This window comes from Dama dama, chromosome 30 (assembly GCF_033118175.1).
Source record: "Dama dama isolate Ldn47 chromosome 30, ASM3311817v1, whole genome shotgun sequence".
Classification (NCBI taxonomy): domain Eukaryota; kingdom Metazoa; phylum Chordata; class Mammalia; order Artiodactyla; family Cervidae; genus Dama; species Dama dama.
Genome location: NC_083710.1, coordinates 26,410,582 through 26,431,097, shown reverse-complemented (window position 1 = coordinate 26,431,097; position 20,516 = coordinate 26,410,582). Strand labels below are relative to the sequence as shown.

At 38.1% G+C, this 20,516-nt stretch overlaps 1 protein-coding gene and 1 long non-coding RNA gene across 5 annotated transcripts in view; one reads left to right on the top strand and one right to left on the bottom strand.

Moving 5' to 3' along the window:
- The window catches only part of LOC133049473 (uncharacterized), a 31,322-nt gene extending 24,718 nt beyond the window's left edge, over positions 1-6,604 (bottom strand). Inside the window, exons 1-3 of one of the 2 annotated variants that reach the window (XR_009691331.1) lie at positions 6,388-6,604; positions 6,164-6,278; positions 3,127-3,298 (exon numbers count right to left, since the gene is read on the bottom strand). This is a non-coding gene — a long non-coding RNA (uncharacterized LOC133049473). Of the gene's footprint in view, positions 1-3,126; positions 3,299-6,163; positions 6,279-6,387 lie in introns of those variants that run through there. The other variant, XR_009691330.1, reaches the window with a different exon arrangement.
- A 198-nt stretch (positions 6,605-6,802) lies between these two features.
- The window catches only part of COG6 (component of oligomeric golgi complex 6), a 49,094-nt gene continuing 35,380 nt past the window's right edge, over positions 6,803-20,516 (top strand). For 2 of the 3 annotated variants that reach the window (XM_061133509.1, XM_061133508.1), the window contains exons 1-7: positions 6,803-7,035; positions 9,279-9,422; positions 11,699-11,770; positions 13,057-13,115; positions 16,850-16,961; positions 18,835-18,917; positions 19,262-19,332. In XM_061133509.1, the coding sequence (XP_060989492.1) occupies positions 6,883-7,035; positions 9,279-9,422; positions 11,699-11,770; positions 13,057-13,115; positions 16,850-16,961; positions 18,835-18,917; positions 19,262-19,332 (694 nt within the window). In that variant the 5' untranslated portion in view covers positions 6,803-6,882. The remainder of the gene's footprint in view (positions 7,036-9,278; positions 9,423-11,698; positions 11,771-13,056; positions 13,116-16,849; positions 16,962-18,834; positions 18,918-19,261; positions 19,333-20,516) is intronic. The other variant, XM_061133510.1, reaches the window with a different exon arrangement.

Genomic DNA, 20,516 nt, shown 5'->3' with positions numbered 1-20,516 from the left:
AACTTTAGCCTCCTAGACCTTCCCAGAGTTCCAAAGAGCAAATTTAATCTGAGAAGTGGGGGGGGGGGGGGGGGGGGGAGCAAAAACCAAGGAAAACAGTTAAACAAGACAAAATCATAACAGTCTAGCCATAAACAAAGTCAAGAACCTTCAGCTCTTCCTCATGGGCTATAGGTAATATCCTGAGCTATATCCTTGAGTTGTTAGGTATTAATACTAAAACTCCCACCAGGTGGAAGATGTTAATCACGTGCTGACTACCAGCACATAGACCCCAGACCAGTTGGAAGGCTGATGACTGAGATTCCTGAAACATCACTCTGTTACCTCACCATCAACCAATCAGAGACTTTTGCACAAGCTGAACACGTGTACTGGGACTCTCTCCCTCAGTCTTTAAAAACCCTTCCCTGCAAGCAAAGGGGGAGCTCGGGTCTTCTGAGCATGAGTTGCATGTTTCCCTTGCTTCACCCCACACTTGGGCCCTTGCAGGAAATGCTGCACTTTGCTTCACTACAACCTGGGGTCGGTAAATTGGCTTTGCTGCTCTTTGGTCAAGCGGACCAAGTCTGGTTCAGTAACACGTTAAATCATAAATCATGGTGTCCTGACTAATGGATGGGCACGTGGTCAAAGTGGACTCACTTCAGGACTGTGAATGTTGAGCAAAGGCAGAAAAAAGGATTAGTGGCAGTGCCCTACAAACTGGCCTGTGTTTCCAGCTACTGGGATCCCGAGTTGCTGCTGGTTCCCAGCTGGCTCCCGTCAGTTCTCTGAGCTGACTTCCCACCCTTCCGGGCTTCCCTGGTGGCTCAGCTGGTAAAGAATCCGCCTGCAATGTGGGAGACCTGGGTTTGATTCCTGGGTTTGGAAGATCCCCTGGAGAAGGGACCGGCTACCCACTCCGGTATTCTGGCCTAGAGAATTCCATGGACTGTATAGTCCAAGGGGTCGCATAGAGTCGGACACCACTGAGTGACTTTCACTTTCCCATCCTTCCAGTAAATTACTGTTACTTCACAAACCCAAACTCCGACTGGTACAGGCAGCCAAGGGAGGCTACACAGATCACACACACACACACACACACACACACACACACACAAAGTGTACCTAGCAAAGAAACTAGAGAAGGGAATGGCAATCACTCCAATATTCTTGCCTGGAAAATTCCATGGACAGAGGAGCTTGGCGGGATATGGTCCCTGGGGTCACACAGTTGGATGCAACTTGAGTGACTTCACTTTCCTTATTTCATTAGCAAAGAAAAGGCTTTGGGCCTTACCCAGGCTCCATCAGACCAGCCATACTGTTATTCGTTCTGCAGATTTCATTTGAAGAAGATAGGAAATCGTTTTATCGCTAAAAAGGTCTGAAATCATCACATTCATGAATGTGAAGGTTTCAGTTATGAAACCTTTAAATTGGGGAATTTTAAGGACAAACTGAAGGATGAGGACTATGGCAGAAAATATGTCTGAAATAAAAAAAAAAAAAGAAAATGAAAAATTGGAAGCAGCTTCAAAATTCATGAGGTTTCAGAGGAAAGAGAGATAACAGGAGTTATTTCCATGTGAGAACCCTCAATGCCTAAAAACTGAGTTCTAGGTAGTAAAGCAGAGAATAGAAAGTCCAAAGAAAAGGTTCAGGGAGCTGTGATTACAGACAGATAAGAAACGTGGGATCGATGCTTCAAAGTCCTTGAGAGAAATAACAGGAGAGAGACAATACATTACAAAGACGTTTGCAGAGAAATTGAAATAACTAAAAATGAAAGCTAACATTCGTACTCTATTTCTCAGCTTTTCTAGAAACTAGAGCATGGACATGTATTTTAGGTTCAAGTAACTGGACACCTAAATGTAGAAACACCATCTGTGGACACAAAGAAACTGGCACTTCAGGGACTCAAGAGAAAGTGACACAAAAAGTAGACACAGGGAGAACTCTTCAGGTGACAGCAGTTTAAACAACAGTCTCCAGAGACACAGCTGTGCTGCGGAGGCAGCCTCCATCCAGGGTCAGTCGGTAAAGTGACCTGTCAATCCAGGCTTCAGCAGTAATACCCATGTGGTCCCACTGGTAATGTTGGAGGGTTCCCTTTTCTCCACACCCTCTCCAGCATTTAATGATTGTAGAATTTTTGAAGATGGCCATTCTGACCTGTGTGAGGTATTACCTCTTGGTAGTTTTGATTTACATTTTTTTTAATAATTAGTGATGCTGATCACCTTTTCAAGTGCCTGTTGCCCATCTGTATGTCTTCTTTGGAGAAATGTCTCTGTAGGTCTCCTGCCCATTTTCTGCTTGGGGTGTTCATGTTTTCGTTTTTTAGACTAAGCTGTATGAGTTGTTGGTATACTTCGGGCATTAAGCCCTTGTAGATTGCATTGTTTGCAAATATTTTCTCCCATTCTGTAGGTTGTCTTTTCATTTTGCTCATGGTTTCCTTTGCTGTGCCAGAGTTTATAAATTTGATTAAGCCTCATTTGTTTATTTTTACGTTTATTTCTTTTGTCTTGGGAGACTAAGAAAACATTGCAATGATTTATGTTAGAGCATTTTTGCCTATATTCTCTTTTATGAGTTTTACAGTTTCATGTCTTATATTTTAAGTCATTGTGAGTTTATCTTTGTATGATCCAACAATCCCACTCCTGGGCATATATCTAGAAAAGATGAAAACTCTAATTTGAAAAGATGCATGCATCCCAATATTCATAGCAGCACTATTTGCAATAGACAAAACATAGAAGCAACCTAAAAGCCCATCAACAGATGAATGGAGAAAGATGTGGTCTATTTATACAATGGAATATTACTCAGCCATAAAAAGATGGAAATAATGCCATTTGCAGCAACAGGGATGGACTTAGAGAATATCATACTAAGCGAAGAAAGTCAGCCAGAGAAAGACAAATATCATATAGTATCACTTATATGTGGAAACTAAAAACAGATACAAACTAACTTATTTATAAAACAGAAACTGACTTGCAGACATAGAAAACATGCTAAATTCCATGTTATCAAAGGGGAAAGGGGGAAGGATAAATTAGTATCTTGGGATTAACAGGTACATACTGCTACATGCAAAATAGATAAACAACAAGGTCCTACTGTATAGCATCCCTGGAGAAGGAAATGGCAACCCCCTTCAGTATTCTTGCTTGGTAAATCTCATGATCAGAAGAGCCTGGTGGGCTACAGTTCATGGGGTTGCAAGAGTCGGATACAACTTAATGACTAAACCACCATTGTATAACACAAGGAACTATATTCAATATCTTGTAATAACCTATAATGGAAAAGAATGTGAGAAAAATTTGTATTATGCACACACACACACACATATTCTCTGCTGTAGAGCGAAAACTAACACAGCATTGTAAATCAACGATGTGCATGCATGCTATGTTCTTTAGTAGTGTCTGACTCTTTGTGACCCTAGGCACTGTAGTCCTCCAGGCTCCTCTGTCCATGGGATTCTCCAGGCAAGAACACTGAAGCAGCCATGTCCTCCTCCAGGGGATCTTCCCAACCCAGGGACTGAATGCTTGGTTCTATGTCTCCTTTTTTGGCAGGTGGGTTCTTTACCACCAGCACCACGTGGGATTTCAATAAAACAAATAAAAAGAACTCTATAACTTATAAAACCATAAAACTTCATTTCAATACTTTTCACTCAATAAGCCTTTAATAAGCACATATACTGTGTAAGATACTATGCTGAAGACTAGAAAGGCAAAGATTCCCATCATCCAAGTACATAAGAGTCTAGTGGAGGAACAAGAAACACTTAAATTTAAAAATAATTGAATGACAGACGTTATAGAGATGCTGTATATTATCTGCTATGGAATTTGCATGACACATCAATTAACTCTGCCCAAGGACAGATGGGAGCTATGTGAAGGTACAGAGAAGAAGTGATATTTGAGTGGAGTCAGAAGGACAAATAGGATTTCACCAGTTTCACAGGAGCAGACATTTCTGGGAGAGTGAGTTGTATGAGCCAAGGTATGGAGACTTAGAAATTTGTGATGTGTTTGTGGCCCAGAAAATACAGGTGGTTTGAGCATGGTAACCACAAGCAAGTGCCTAGAAATAAAATAAGAGGGATACTCTAAGATCTCATTATGAAGGTGTATGTACACCATACTAAAAAGTTACTTTATTCAATAACTGCCACTATGGAAATCCCTTGCATTCCTATATACTAACAATGAAAAAACAGAAAGAGAAATTAAAGAAACAATACCATTCACCATTGCAACAAAAAGAATAAAATACTTAGGAATATATCTACCTAAAGAAACAAAAGACCTATACATAGAAAACTATAAAACACTGATGAAAGAAATCAAAGAGGACACAAACAGATGGAGAAACCTACCATGTTCATGGATTGGAAGAATCAATATTGTCAAAATGGCTATTCTACCCAAAGCAATCTATAGATTCAATGCAATCCCTATCAAGTTACCAACGGTATTTTTCACAGAACTAGACCAAAGAATTTCACAATTTGTATGGAAATACAAAAAACCTCGAATAGCCAAAGTAATCTTGAGAAAGAAGAATGGAACTGGAGGAATCAACCTGCCTGACTTCAGACTCTACTACAAAGCCACAGTCATCAAGACAGTATGGTACTGGCACAAAGACAGAAATATAGATCAATGGAACAGAATAGAAAGCCCAGAGATAAATCCACTATGGTTTTTAAAGCCACAAAGTGATAGGACCAATTTGATTTAGAAAAATAATCCTGGTGTCAGTGCAAAAGTAGTAAGAATAGGCAATGCAAACACAGAACACACTTAAAAGTTTAGCTGCTAAAGTTTTTGCCTACATTCCAAGTGAGAGGTGTACATAACTCAAAACGAAAACCGAGGAAAAGGTAATAGAATTTGAAAACTATTGCTAACTTAGTAAGTACGTGGTGTGAGGTTAGCCTCATATCCTTGGGAAGGATTCCATAGCCTTGGATTACTTACTCATTTACTCACCATAAAATACTAATAACATGATAACATGGTAATGATTCTGATGCTGCAGAATAGGCACAGAGAACAGTGCATTAAAGGGATCTAGCACTGAGCCTGATTCTCAATCATTTGGATGCTAAATAATAGAAGCTGTGGTTTTTTATTGACTTTTCAGGTGGCTCAGAGGTAAAGGACCCACCTGCCAATGCAGGAGCCGCAGGAGACACGGGTTTGAACCCTAGGCCGGGAAGATCCCCTGGAGAAGAAAATGGCAACCCACTCTAGTATTCTTGGTTGGGAAATACCATGGACAGAGGAACCTGGTGGGCAACAGTCCTTAGGGTTGCAGAGAGTCGGACACGGCTGAAAATGCACTTGTTGCTTTTAATAGAGGGAAGAATATAGAGGATTGAATATTCTATTTTACTCTATGATTCACCACATATGGCTTTAATAAATGCCATATTATATTTTGATAAAGTCACAGGGAGCAATATGGTGTGACTTCCACCTATTTCAGACACTAAAGAGCAGGAAAGCTTTAATAAAAAAACCAAAGGGGGAGACAGGGAAATTGATGAGGCTCTCCTTTCAACTGCTCCTTGGAAGGTAAGAATGTCTGCATTTTACACTTAACCATGGTTCTTCTGCGGTTATATAAAAATGCTTTACTCTTTTACATGTAAGTCTTTGTTCTCTCACTAAATTAAAATATTTAGGTCAGAGCTTGTCTCTAATTCTTTCAGTGTCTATTATCATAAGGAGTTTAATATACATAAATACCTTTACATTTTCACTAAAAGAAAACCTTTATCTTCAATAAAATTGTTATATATAAATATTAGACATACACATATTTAAATAAATATATATATAAAACCTACATCTCTGATGAGGCTTACCTGAATATTCGTTTTTAACTGCTGGAAAATATTGAACTGTTTAAAAGTATCGATTTCCAACCCTTAGCTTAAAATTTACAGTTAGCCTTACAAAAGAATAATAGGTGAATATTAAAAAGCATATAAATTGCTTTAAACATCCTTAAATTTTACAGTAATTTTCCTGTCTTCATCCTACTATATTTCTAATTTCCAAATTATCTTGTTCCTTTTTATTACGATTGCAAATTCAGAGAAGTACAAATAAACACAGAAAAGTGGGCCCCCTACCTTAATGTACTCAGTTAATATATTCAGTAACACATAAGGGAGATTAGAAAACTTCAGTCTGTTTGGAAAGGTACAAAATGAAAAGTGCAAGTCTCTCTGCCAAAGGAATGCCATCCTAAAAGAGAAAAAAAAAGCCCAAATTTGCACGTACCGGTATTTCACACACACACACACACACACACACACACACACACGGTGATCACACTACACACACTGCAACGCACCTTGCTTTTTTCACATACTGTATTTAGGAATTCTTCGCGCATCCACAATCAAATCTCCTTCACAGCGGAAAACGGCTGCACAGTATTAAGTGAACTTAACTAGAATTAGCTTTAACTGAACATATTTGCCCAGGCACAGGTCTCAGTGTATGTAAGTCTAGCTCAGACTTCCACAGATCGAGGATTACGAAATCTCTTTAATCCCATAAATCGTAATACCCCAGCTCTACACCTGATTTGAATTTCAGTCCACTTTGCAAACGCAGTCTCGCGTGAGTCTCCTCCTTCCAGCCTGAAGTCTTGCTCCGCCTCCCTCGATTTCTCTACCCCTCCCACCAGCTTCCTAGGAGGCAGGCTGAACAGCAGTGGGCGGGGCACAGCCGTCCGAGGGCGCAGGCGCGGCCTGTGCGCGCATGCGCGCTACGCGGCTACTGGCGCGTCCCTATCCTGGGCTGAGGTGGCCGGCGCCTGTCTGGGGGCGGGACGCGAGGCGCTATGGCCGAGGGCAGCGGGGAAGTAGTCGTAGTGCCCGCGACCGGGTCTGCCAACGGCCTCAATAATGGGGCCGGCGGGACCTCGGCGCAGACCAGCAACCCGCTGTCGCGGAAACTGCGTAAGATCCTGGACACCCGGCTGGACAACGACAAGGTGAGCGGGGCTGGAGGGGCCGAGGGTCGCGCATCCCTGGGAGCCGGGGTTCGGGGGTGGTCGTCTGTCCGGCGCCCTCGCTCTGATCTTGTCCCCGCCTCGAGGGGACCACCTCAGGCCCGCTGGACCCCCAGGCTGCGTTGCCGACGTGGGGCAGATGAGAAGGGGGAAGCCGAGGAGACCCTGGGGAAACGAAGAGGTTTCCAGGGTGTTACCTCTATTTATTTAAAAGGGTTCCTCGAAGATTCTGGGTCAGGAAGGCAAACGGTGGAAGGGGGGTTCTCCCTGACCCCGACAGGTGTTGGTCAAGCCATAACGGCATAAAGGAAAAAAAAAAATGTAGAAGTGAGAGTTTTATACGTAAATGCGTAGGCATCTGACAGTAAGCTATCGATAAGAATTTGTGTATAAAAGATAACATTATACTATGATGAGTAAGAAAGATGGTCCACATTATACTGTGAGGACTAAGAAAGGTGGTCTCTAGGACCACCACTTACTAGATATAACCAGCAAACTGGTGCATTCTGGTTTGAGTAAGTCCCTTAACTTCTCTAAGCTGATGTTAAATCTCTAAATTGGAAATACTTTCTCAGGGTTGTTGCGAGGGTTCAATGAGAGAAACCAGGTGAAATGCTCAGCACAGCGCTGCAGGAGTTGTTTCTTGTTAATTCTCAATAAATGTTAATTTTACACAGTTCATTAAGGGTTTAAAGTGTCTATTATTGACATGAATCTTCTCTTTTAATACAGCTGCTCTGGTAAATTAGCATTATTTCTTTTTTACTCATGAGAAAAATAAGTTATGGAGAGAGTGTCTGGGTTCATTTGCCCCCTAGTCTGTGTGATTTTGTTCATTTAGCATTTACTGACCACTCATTTAGCCTTGACTCCAGAACGTATCAGGGCTGTGTTCCAAAAAAGAAACAGCTTTATTTTATCTATTTTTTGCCATAAATATTTATAGCTAAAGATTTTTTTCTGTCTCTTAAATATTAAACTGAATTTAAATAGCCTTACAGTTTTTGTCATTCCAAACATTTTTTAAAATTGAAGTATAGTTGATTTGCAGTATAGTGTTAGTTTTAGGTGAGCAACCAAATGTGTCCAGTGTTTTTATAATAGCGTAATCAAAACATGGAAAGTTCAGCCTGTTTGAACATATATTAGTTGAGGTGTAAAAATTCTGTCTGTAGGATTTAGGGTGCTATTAGACACAATGGGCTTGGTCTTCTGCCCTCTACCCATGTTCTCTTTGTTAAAGAACTCTTTTAGTCTCATAGCTTTTTAAATAGTAAAAAGCAAGATGATTCTCTAATTTCTAACCCTGTTCCTGACATCTCTACCAAGCTCCAGTTGTTTACATGACATCTCCAGTTGTATACCTGATCCATATCACATAGAATTCTCCAAACTGGTTCTCTTCCCCTGTTAGTAAAGAACCTCACCATTTACCCTTCATGCAAGAAGCAATAAGTGCTTTTTTTATTCCTGTTTTCTTTTCCCCCACATCTCACATCCAGTCCATTACAAATCCTATAGGCTCAATCTTGAAAAATATATTCTAATTTTTTTGGAGTATCTCTTTTTTATCTGCTTAGACCATCTTGGGCTAAGCCACTGGCCACTGTCAAATCTTGCTTGAATTATTTTGGTTCAGAAGTTGTCTCAGAGAGACCTTCCTCTCTTAAGTCTAAGTTCGGCTCCCAGTTACTCAGTTCCCAGCCTAGAATTTACCGTTAGTACTTATTTTTTAGATATAGCCTTCCAGAGTTGGTTTATGCAGGCACCAGTAAATATGCATGTACTGTACATAGTCCTTTTTTCTTCTTTTTAAACATTTGGTGTTACAGATGTTTCTGTAACTTTTTGTTTCACTTACCTATATCTTGAAGCTCATGCTATGGAAGTACATACATAATTTCCTCTTCTTTTCAATGGCTGTATCAGTCTCTTTAACCAATCCTTTTTAGATGAACATTAAGGTTCTTTCTAATCTTTGCAATTTCAAACAATCCTGCAATGAATAACCTTGTATATATGTCATGATGCACAAGTAAATACGTCCTTACTGTGTTTCAGAAATAAGTTTGCTGTTCACTAATGTGAAGGTCTCTCGGTATTTTTTGGATTGTGTAATGGAAATAAATTCTTGGGAAATGATTTCAGTAAGTTTTTGCCTAAGATTAGAAAGACATTTGAAAATTGGTCCCAATAATATTCTTTTATTACCAATTATGTAGGAGATGTTGGAAGCTCTTAAGGCACTGTCAACCTTTTTTGTTGAAAATAGTTTGCGGACTCGAAGAAATTTACGTGGAGATATCGAACGCAGGAGTTTAGCCATCAATGAAGAGTTTGTAAGCATTTTCAAGGAAGTGAAAGAAGTATGTAAACTCTTTTCATTTAGCATTTATTGAGTGCTTACTGTATGCTTGGCTCTGTGCTAAGTTTTTTTATAAATAGAGTTGATGTGCTTGCTATTTGTGTACCATGTTCAAATAGAAAATTTAACTATTAACAATTCCTTCAGCAGCATCTTTCTTTGGACTGGTGTGATTTCTAAATCCGTAACCTCCACAAATGCTGCTTCTTAGAATGTTGAAACATTTGCTCTGGGAAATTCTTTTACGAATTTTAGCATTTTAAACAGCAACAGAAAACCATTTCTCTGAGTGATTTTCCAGTAGAAATAGTCTTTCGTTGAGTACACCTCCCTTGGATAACTATTTTTCCACTGGAGATTAATAGGGACTGAGTAACCTTACTGCATCCTAGATTATGAAATTTTCAGATTAATTAAAATCAGTTACTTCAGCTAATAAATAATTATTCATTATATTTGAGTGAGCAGTCTACTCACCATAGGGTGAAAATGAGTTTTATTTATGACATGTTTTATTAATTATATTAAATTAGAGTGATATTACATAGTTAATATTTCTATGTGAGTTGTGTGAAAATGTCATACATGGTACCAGCGGGTGCTTAATAAACACAAGGCTATTTTTTTTTTTAAAGATTTATTATTTCTTTGTTTGTGGCTGCACTGGGTCTTCACTGCTGCACTGTGGGCTTTCTCTAGGTGGGATGAGTGGGAGCTACTCTGCATTGCAGTGCATAGGTTCTAGGTGCTCAGGCTTCAGTAGTCGTGGTGCATGAGATTAGTTGTTCTGCTGCATGTGGGGTCTTCCCAGACCAGGAATTGAACCCCGTTTCCCTTGCACTGGCAGGCACATTCTTAACCATAGACCACCAGGGAAGTCCAACATAGACTGTTTTTAACTGTGCAGTAGAATTTCATTGGCTGAAGTCTAATAATCTGGAAGGTTAAAAGGGAAGTTTGGTAGTGTTCATAAAACTAGGGAGGGATAGTAGTGATGAACACATCTGAAGTGTACTCTTGAAACACCATTTCCCACTGAAAAGAAGTACCAAAGCGAGGAAGCTGTAAAAGACCACTGGGAAGTGTCAAAAGGACTATGGAGCTGAGTTAAGGGGCTTCCACTGGTCAAAGATAGGATGGTTTTAGGATCAGTAAGAATGACTGCAGTGGACTGAAGCTCGTCAAGCGTATTTGTGTCCATGAGTGATACTATTTATTTACAAATCAGATTCATTCGGTGCACTGTAGTGCATGCTCAGTCCCTCAGTCGTGTCCAACTCTTTGCAGCCCCACGGACTATAGCCCGCCAGGCTCCTCTGTCCATGGGATTTTCCAGGCAAGAATACTGGAATGGGTTGTCATTTGCTACAGTAAATATTAGGAATAAGTTATTCTTGAACTAGTTGGCTAGTAATATCATAGTGCTAGTCTCATTAGATTATACAGTGAGGTTTAAGGAAATAGATTAGTTTGCCTGTCTATTTGTACCTGTTTGCTGTTGCTGATATTAATTGCTATTTTGAAATCATTCTTTTATTCACTTCAAAGCTGTTTAGGATAAGCAGGTCAGAAATAGAACTATTACTTATGATTCTATTACACAAAAATAACCTGTCAGTATTTTATTGCGTGGCCCTTCAGGACTTTCCCTGTGTTCTTCTACACACATATACGTGTATTTTTCTGAAAAAAAAAAAAAAAAAAGAAAAAAAACACATGGGGAGGTGTTGTATGTGTTTTATGAGCCCTTTTTTAGCCTTATATAGACATCTTCCCATAATAACACACACGTGTGTGTTCACACACACACACACACACACACACACATAGATATTATCATTGTTAATGGATGCACAGATTTCTGTTGTGTGGTTGGAAATGTTTCATACTTGCCATTTATTTTAGGCAACTGTGTGTTGGTCATCTCTTACATACATTGTTGCACACTTATTTGATTAATTTCTTAGGATAAATTCTTAGTATGAGAATCTGAACATGTATTCATATTCTTAAAACATTTTCCATCTTCATATTGTCAGACCCTTTCTAAAAAGAAATATGCTAGTTTTTTAAAATATCTTTTCATATTCTAGATGTTATTCTTTTTAATCATTTTCAGTCTTAAATACAGAATCTTTTGTCATGCTTTGGCAAAAGAATATCATGGAACAAAAATAAGGATTTGGCTAAGAGAAGAGAAATTTCTTTAACTATATCTAATTTTTTAACTATACCTAATGCTTTAACTATATCTAATGTTACTTTTATCCTTTTCAGGAACTTGAAAGCATACATGAAGATGTTCAAGCAATGAGCAGCTGTTGTCAAGATATGACAAGTCGCCTACAGGTCCGGTATAATGACTGCATTTTAGCATAGTTCCTGATAACAGGGTAAACTTTCAGAAATTGCTAGATAAGCCTACAGAATGTGTGGATATCTGATACGTAGTGCCCTGTAGTAAGTTCGAATGTAAATTTTTTAAAATTATAACTCTCTTTGTGTTTCTTCGGTGATGGTTTACTAATATTGTGCAGTTAACTCCAGAAACCTTTGTATTTTAATCTTGCCAGTATAGAGATAACTGTGAAGTTTTGATAAACTTTTAAATTCCATAATATTCCACAAATGCAGCAGAAATAAATTCCTTCGAAGAAAGCCTTAGGAGTCCTTTCAGATTAAAGCTATGCCCAGTGAAGACCCAGCTTAATTATGATTTATACTCACTTTAAAAAATATCTCAGGAAAATGTCTGTAAGTGTAGGGCCATTTATTAAAGCAGTCTAAATCCCTAGTTTGGCTAAGAGTTAGCATTGATCTGCATACGTCTGATTAATTTAATGACTATATGTCTCCCCTGTCTCCAACCACTGACTTGTTTCTCCTTTCGTTACTGACTGCCTTATTTTATAGTATTGCCCAGTTCAGGTCACTGAGAGAGAATCTCATTGGCTACACTTGTTGTTTGTTTCAGTTCACCTTATAAATGTTTTCCTAATCTTTGAAATACCTTTTCATTCCTGCTCCTTTCAGCTCTGGTTCAGGGGAGAGAGGATTGCATGGTATGACTTGGTCAGGAACAGCACCCTGTCTTGTAGGTGGGGCTTTCTCTAATCTTCACCAGAACCCTCTATGAGGGGTATTTTTTGTATATTGAGTATCAGTGACTTATTGAGTATCAGTGACAACTTCATTCAGAGATTTCCTGGTAGCTCAGCTCAGCACGTCCATAACTGAAGTCATGTTTTCCATCCCTAACTGACCCTGGCAGTGCCTCTGTTTCACTAAAAAGCATCAGGAACTATTAAATTCCATCATGGTGACACCTTTTTCTTTCTGTAAGCCTTAGCATTATATGTGTATTGAGAATTCTCAGTGCGTTCTTCTTTTTTAAAATTTATTTTATTTTTCATTGAAGGATAATTAGAATATTGTGTTGTTTTCTGCCTGAGTGAGTTCTTAAATGTAGTATGTGAGCCTTAAAACATCTGTTTCAATTTCTTGGGCCTTTTTTATATCTTTGAGTTCTGGAGTGTGATCTCATTTGCTGTTGAACTCCAGTAACTGGCAGTGTTAGTTTTCTGAAGTATAATAAAATTGAAATGTGCTAATATTAGATATGTTTATAATTTTAGGCAGCAAAGGAACAGACTCAGGATTTAATAGTAAAAACCACTAAGCTTCAAGCTGAAAGGTAAGCTTTTCTTTATATAATCAATTCTTCATTAATTTGGAGATAACTCAGAAAACTATAAATGACTTCAAAGCAGAGTTAAAATAATCAAAAAAGTGATTCAAAAATGATACAAAATATGAGGTTTTAAGCTATTATCCAAGAGTAAAACAAATACAAACAGTGTTTAGGAGTATTGATAGCTGGGACTGAGATTATCCCTTTTTGGAAGTGATGATGTGTTGTTTGTTTGCTATATAATTCAAAACTGACTGCTCTTTTAAACAAGCAATAGATTTTTAAATTGTTTAGTAATTTTATTATCTTTTTTCACAATTGCCTTTTATTTTTAACTTAATGATTATGTACTCTGCTACTGTCAAAGCACAGAACTGTTCTGTCAGCACACATCTCTTTCCCATTGGTGTGCAATTTTCCTCAATTGCACAGTGTGCTGAAGAGATGGTTGGCTTCACAGAGCAGTTGGCTCTAAGGAAAGGCAGGTGCTGAATTTCTAAGCATGTGCCTTGAGCATCAGATGAGAATGTTTTTAGCATCACAACAAATCTTTTGAAAGAGAAGTTTCCTTGCAGTTAGAGACCCACCTGTGAATTTTTCTCTTAATGTTTTTGTTGGCTGACATGATAACAAGTGTGGATTCAATTGAAAATTATGTCTAAAACCAAGAGAGTAACAGATCACCAATCCTGTGTACAAAGTTTATTCAAATCCTTTCTGCTGCTGCTGCTGCTAAGTCGCTTCAGTTGTGTCTGACTCTGTGTGACCACATAGACAGCAGCCTACCAGGCTCCTCTGTCCCTGGGATTCTTCAGGCAAGAACACTGGAGTGGGTTGCCGTTTCCTTCTCCAGTGCATGAAAGTGAAAAGTGAAAGTGAAGTCGCTCAGTCGTGTCCTGGCCCGAGTTAAAGGAGATCAGTCTTGGGTGTTCATTGGAAGGACTGATGCTGAAGCTGAAACTCCAACAGTTTGGCCACCTCATGGGAAGAGTTGACTCATTGGAAAAGACCCCGATGCTGGGAGGGATTGGGGGCAGGAGGAGAAGGGGACGACAGAGGATGAGATGGCTGGATGGCATCACCGACTCGATGGGCATGAGTTTGAGTAAACTCCGGGAGTTGGTGATGGACAGGGAGGCCTGGAGTGCTGTGATTCATGGGGTCACAAAGAGTCGGACACGACTGAGCGACTGAACTGAACTTGCCATCTTTAGTATGTAGTACAATCTCTTGTAACTAATTGTTGGTTTGATTGAGTCTCTTTCCTACGAAGCTGAGCTTGAGAACAGTGACAGCTTCTTGTTCTCTTTTTATGTCTCAGTGCAAAACACATTGTAGATTCAGTAAGTGATTTTGGGTGAATAAATATGAACTTTGTTTTTTAATATTGGTGAAATCACTATTTATTATGTATTTTTTTGGTCTCTTGAAAAGGCCCATCAACCAAATTTCTCTATGGTGAATGTTAATGTTTTTCTTTGAGGTGTAGTATGTTACAGTGGAAAGGAGGTACACCTTGAAGAGCTGAATTCTAATCTAAATCTTAGGTAAGAGCTCATTAGATTTTTAGTCTTATATGAGTCCTCTGTTAACTCCCTCAGGCTCAGTTATCACATCTGGAAAAAAGGAATAATAAGTAACATCGCAGGGTTGTTGTGATGAATAAGTGATTTATGTTGAGTCCTGAACACACTGCCTGACGTACCTCGAGTACTACCCTCCATATCCCTCTCCACCTTTTAGACAGAGATGTGTAGTACGTCTTGTTTCTTCATTGGCTTTGGCAACTGGAAACAGAAGCTATTCCGCACTTAATTAGATAGTTTTCCTCAGCTATGTTGTTTTATGTTCTCATTCTTTCTTATTTTTTAATAGTTTTAATTTTGATTGTGTTATTTGCTATAAAGTACTTACTGTAACTTAGGTTTTGATATTATAGTTTACATAAAAATATAAAAGCAATTTATTTCGCCCAAATATACATGTAAAAATCCAGAACGTATGTGATACATATTCTTTCATTGCTCTGTAAGAGGTCAGGAGAAGGCAAGCAAAAGTCACATTTTTCTTCTTCTCCCTTCATTTACGTGTGTAAAACTTGAAGACAATTACAGTCAGATGTAACTTCACCACCTAGACATAGCTACTGTTAACAATGTGGTGTATTTTCTCTCAGTTAGTGTGTGTGCCTACTGAATTAACAGCTGACCCTTGAACAACACAGGTTTGAACTGCACAGGTCCACTTATATATGTGTATATATATATGTATTTTTTGTAGTCCTACACAGTCCACAGTGGGTTGGATCTTCTACTCCAGAGTGCTGGCTGTAACATTATATCCAGATTTTCCTCTGTACAGGGTAGGGTAGGAGTCCCTGACCCACACTTTATTCAAGGGTCAACTGTACTAGATTCAGTTAAAACATAGTGAAACAGTAGACTAAAGAGATTAATTTTCCTTTGTGCCTGGTAAATTGACTGAAGATAGATCCAAAAGAAACTCCCAAAAGATTTTCATTGAAATGGTTAATTTGTATAGTCTCAAGGAGTTTTATTAAGTGTTATAATTAATTTAAATCCTGTATGATAATGATTTGAGCTTCTAAAAGTATAAAACAAAACATGTTAAGGTAACTAGTAGATATCAGTACTTAATAAGATAATTAAGGACATAGATTTTTTAAATCTGTATTTTAAGTAGGTGATTTGCATTGTTATTTGAGAAAAATAGAGCATTACTGCCACCTGGAGGACTTTTTCTTTTTAGCTCTTGTCTTTCGGAAGGAGCGTTTGACATTGTGAACTTAAACCTGGAAACAAAACGAAGATGGCGTGCATTGTTCTGTCTGTTCAGATAGTGTTAATGATTATCTTTGTTCAGTTTCATTTGAATATTTTGAAATTGGAGAATATTACTGCCCTGTGAATACTACTAGTGAAACACTTTAATTTTATTCGTATATCTTCACATCTAAAATCTGGAAGGCAGGAATGCTGAATTTCTGTTCATGTGGTTTGTATCCCCGACTTGCCTTTAGATTGTGACCCAACTCAGTCGTGCAGGTCCCTGCAGGTTGAATTGCAGACTCAAGTGTGCTTTTTCCTAATTGTCAGCTAGTCTAAGTTGGCTGCACTCAGATAATATAATTTGAAAAGATTTTTTTTGTTTGTTATGATAGTGTGCAGAAAAAGTGGGGAAGACAAAATGGAGGAGTGTTTTTTTTTTTTTGATTAATAAAGAATTACTAGATGAGTCCTTGACTTCAATTTCTAACCTAAAGTAAATAATAGGCTTGATTTTTGATTTGTTGTGTACTTCATGTACAAGCTTCAAAGGCTTAGAACTTTTAGGGAATGAGAAGAAATTAATTGGCTTATGTCTCTCTTACAACTCTGTTACCATAAGGTGAACTATTCACATACATGTAAGTGGCTAAGGATTTGTATTGCCTGTACCATTCATGAACTTATTTCTCCTTTTACATAAAGGTTAGTTCATCATTTTTCTATGGCCTCTTACCGTGCCCTCTGCAGAGGTAGGACAATATCAGCTAATTGTATCACCTACATGCTTGATGAGCTGCTAATATTTGAGGCAGAAATGAGGCTTCTGAAGATACTGAGACAGTTTCACGTCTTTGTCTTAAAAGTTATATGAGAGATGTAACTTGTTTTAAAGCTATGTAAAATGCATAATGTGCTTGATTTTCTGTTGCCTTTTAAAAAATATTACAGTCAAAGATTAGAAATAAGAGCACAAGTGGCAGATGCCTTCTTATCCAAGTTCCAGCTGACTTCTGACGAAATGAGTCTTCTCCGAGGCACAAGAGAAGGACCCATCACTGAGGTACTTTGCTTTCTGTTGAAATCACTTAAAGAACAGCAGTTACAGATGTTATAGAGAAATCACTCTTTTTTAAGAGTGATTTATTTTACCACCTAAAATTTTTTTTGATTTAAAAATGTTTTTAAGCTTAGCAATATAAGGTACAGATTTTAATTACCTTATTTTTTTCAAAGCAGTATGTGTACTTTTGTTTTAGGAGTCAGAGTACAATAAGGCTTATAAGGAAAGCCTACATTCACCTCATTGTTCCACTCCTTTCCATCTCTAAGTCCTTTGGCAACCATTTTCAATCTTGTTAATTGCTTCTTCTGTAGATTCTGTTGTATTCTGAACCTCTGGTGAAAAGAAGTATGCTTTGGATATCGATGTTAACTATTTTCTATGGATTTCCTACCATGAGCTAAGAGTAATTAGCCTCTCCTCCATGGCTCCTTCCCCTCCACACATACATGTTCTCTTTTCTTCTGCCTCATAGTTCAGTTACATGGCATGTTCTGTTTACATTGCAGTGATGTTGCAATGATTACATGTTCTTTCTTTCACAACTTTTGGTCTTTCCTGAGATTAGAAACTCCTTACCTTTTCATCTGATTCTTTTCTGAACCCATGCCATTCTTTCCAAACCTTCGAGCTATAAAGCCTCTCAAAACGCTAAACAATAAGGGAAAATATCATTCCTCTTTTTTTCCCCTTGAAGATACTCAGTTTTTCTTGAGAAGAACCTTTCAGTGTCCTAACTGGGAGGAACTGCAAACCTTTGTCTGGACTCTGAGGGCAGGAAGAGTTCCTGAGGAGGGCCAGGGTGGGGGGCTTACTGAGTGACACTTGGTAGATGTCACTGTTATCTTACTGCCTGGGCTGGGATGGAACCGTCCCTTGAGTGTAGGGTGTTAAGTAGGTGAGAGAATTGTAGGTGCCTTACCTATTGGTATTTATTGCCCTTATAGTTTGAGGAACTTTATGCATTTTAAATATGTGACATCGCACCTCCCCCCCCCCCCCCCCCCCCCGCCTCAACAGAAATAATTAACAGTATTCGGGATTTTAAAACATTAAAAAATTTTTTTTATTCATCAAAGAAAAATAACTCATCAACTACTTTTCTTGGTTGGAATACTGTGGCTATCTGGAAACTAAGGCTCCAGTACCTTTTTATAGAGGGAAAAAAAGCTGGGAGTTTAGCATCAGTCAACTCATGTATGTTTATGCATCCAACTTTGCATTCCACTCCTGGATGAGGGGACAAGAAGGGGTATATGATAGACTCATAAACCATCATCTCCTGTGATGATGAAGCCATGCTGACTTTTCTACGTCATAAGATATGTAATACATAGCATTTTTTTTTTATGTTATAATCGTCAGGTTTACATTACTCTTTCACAAAACTGTATAATTCTTGAAGAAAGATCTTGTCTTTATAAACTTTATCTCCACATCTTAGTACACTATTTGGCATATAGTAGATATCTAATTAATATATATTTTAAAATGTGAATAATGGGCTTCCCTTGTGGCTCAGCTCGTAAAGAATTCACCGGCAATGCGGGAGACCTGGGTTTGATCCCTGGGTTTGGAAAAGCCCCTGGAGAAGGGAAAGGCTACCCACTCCAGTATTCTGGCCCAGAGAATTTCATGGACTGTATAGTCCATGGGGTTGCAAAGAGTTGGACACGACTGAGCAACTTTCACTTCACTAAATATCTATTATACATTTTATAAAAATTTAGAGAAAGTTGAGATTAGTATAAAGAAGTCTTCATTAGAGTAGGTAGAATAATTTCTTTTTCCTTTGTCATGATATTTCAATTTAGAGTAATACAGTTTTACCTGAAAACATGGAAACTTTAAAGTTACATTCTTAATTTTAAAGGATTTTTTCAAGGCACTGGGAAGAGTAAAACAGATTCATAATGATGTTAAAGTTCTCTTGCGTACAAACCAACAAACAGCAGGGTGAGTAGCCTTTTCAGTTCATGACTGTGTTGCCTCTTGTATTTCCAAAATTTTAAAGATTTTCTAGATTCTTAAAGTGTATGGCATTATGTGAAGTAAGAGTTTAATCTTTATGTGTCTTTGGATAAAGAGGAAGTTGTACCCTGATGTTTAGCGTAAAACAGCAGTTGAGTGTCTTAGTGATGGTATTAAAACTTGGCAACATTTATTTAATTATTAAAAAATTACTCCACAAAATGATAAAAAGTTAATAGGCTATAACCAAATCGTTCTGTAATTAAAATAATTAGATTCTTATTATTGGCTAAAAGTTTTAAATAAATTATAATCTTTAATTTTTTTAGTTTAGAAATTATGGAGCAAATGGCCTTGCTTCAAGAAACATCTTACGAAAGACTTTACCGATGGGCTCAAAGTAAGTGGTTTCTTTGGTGAAGTCTAGATTCATGAGTGCTTGATTTTATTTCACTTAGTATTTATTTGATAACATTTTGATCTTAGTAATAAAATATTTGAACATACTGTCTTTGTATTTGCCTCTTAAGTAACTACTATCATTTGGGTACTATATATGATTAAGGATGGGAATGAAAAAATAACAAAGTCAGTATTTGTGCTTAAGGTTGATTAGACATCCCTTGTTGTTAATATAACCGTTATGGTGAATTAATTTTCTGTTTCTGCTGTAACAAATTTATCTCAATCTTAATGGCTCAAAACAAAATATAAATTTATTATTTTATAGTTCTGTAGTCAGAAGTCACCATGCTAAAATGAAAAGATGCGCATTCATTTCTGGAGGCTCTAGGGAATAATCTGTTGCCTTGCTCACTCACTTTGTTGGCATAATTTAGTTCTTTGAGTCTGAGGACTGAGCTCTTGAGTTTTCTTGCCGGCTGTCACTGAGGGTTTTCCCAGCTTCTAGAGGCCGCCTGCATTGGCTTGTGGCCCCTTCCTCCATCGTTGAAGCCAGCAATGGGTAGATGGAGTTGCTTTCTCACTTTGAATCTCTCCTGCCTCTTCTTCCATCTCATATCTCTGATTGACTTTTCTGCTAGCCTCTTCCACTTTTAAGACCTAGATGATTACCTTGGACCCTCTTAAGTGATCTGGGAAAATGTCCCTCTTTAAGCTCCATCCCCTTTATTCCATCTGCAGAGTCCCTTTTGCTTCATAAAACAACATATTCACAGGTTTCAGTGGTTAGGGATCTTGGGAGGACCATTATTTTGCCTACCACAAGTGGTTTATGTATTTAGTTGTGTTTTAAAATGTTTCAATAGTGTGTTGGTAGAATTACCTGTTAAAAACAAAGGAACATGAGGTCTTCACCCAGCAAAAGTTGGGAATTTCTGAACATGTCCTGTTATTTGAACAGAGTAGACATTCAATCAGTATTTTGTAGATAGAATAGTAAATTTAATTTTACTAGTATGTATTAGTTACCCATGTAAACATTCTAGCAAGCTGCTTAAAGATTGCCCCTGGGGTAAAGACCTGGTGATGGATATTTAGTATTCCCTTCCCTTCTTGGCATTGCTGTGTGTATAGCAGTTGTTTAATGCATATTTGTTAATTAATTGGTTTCTTCAGAACTCT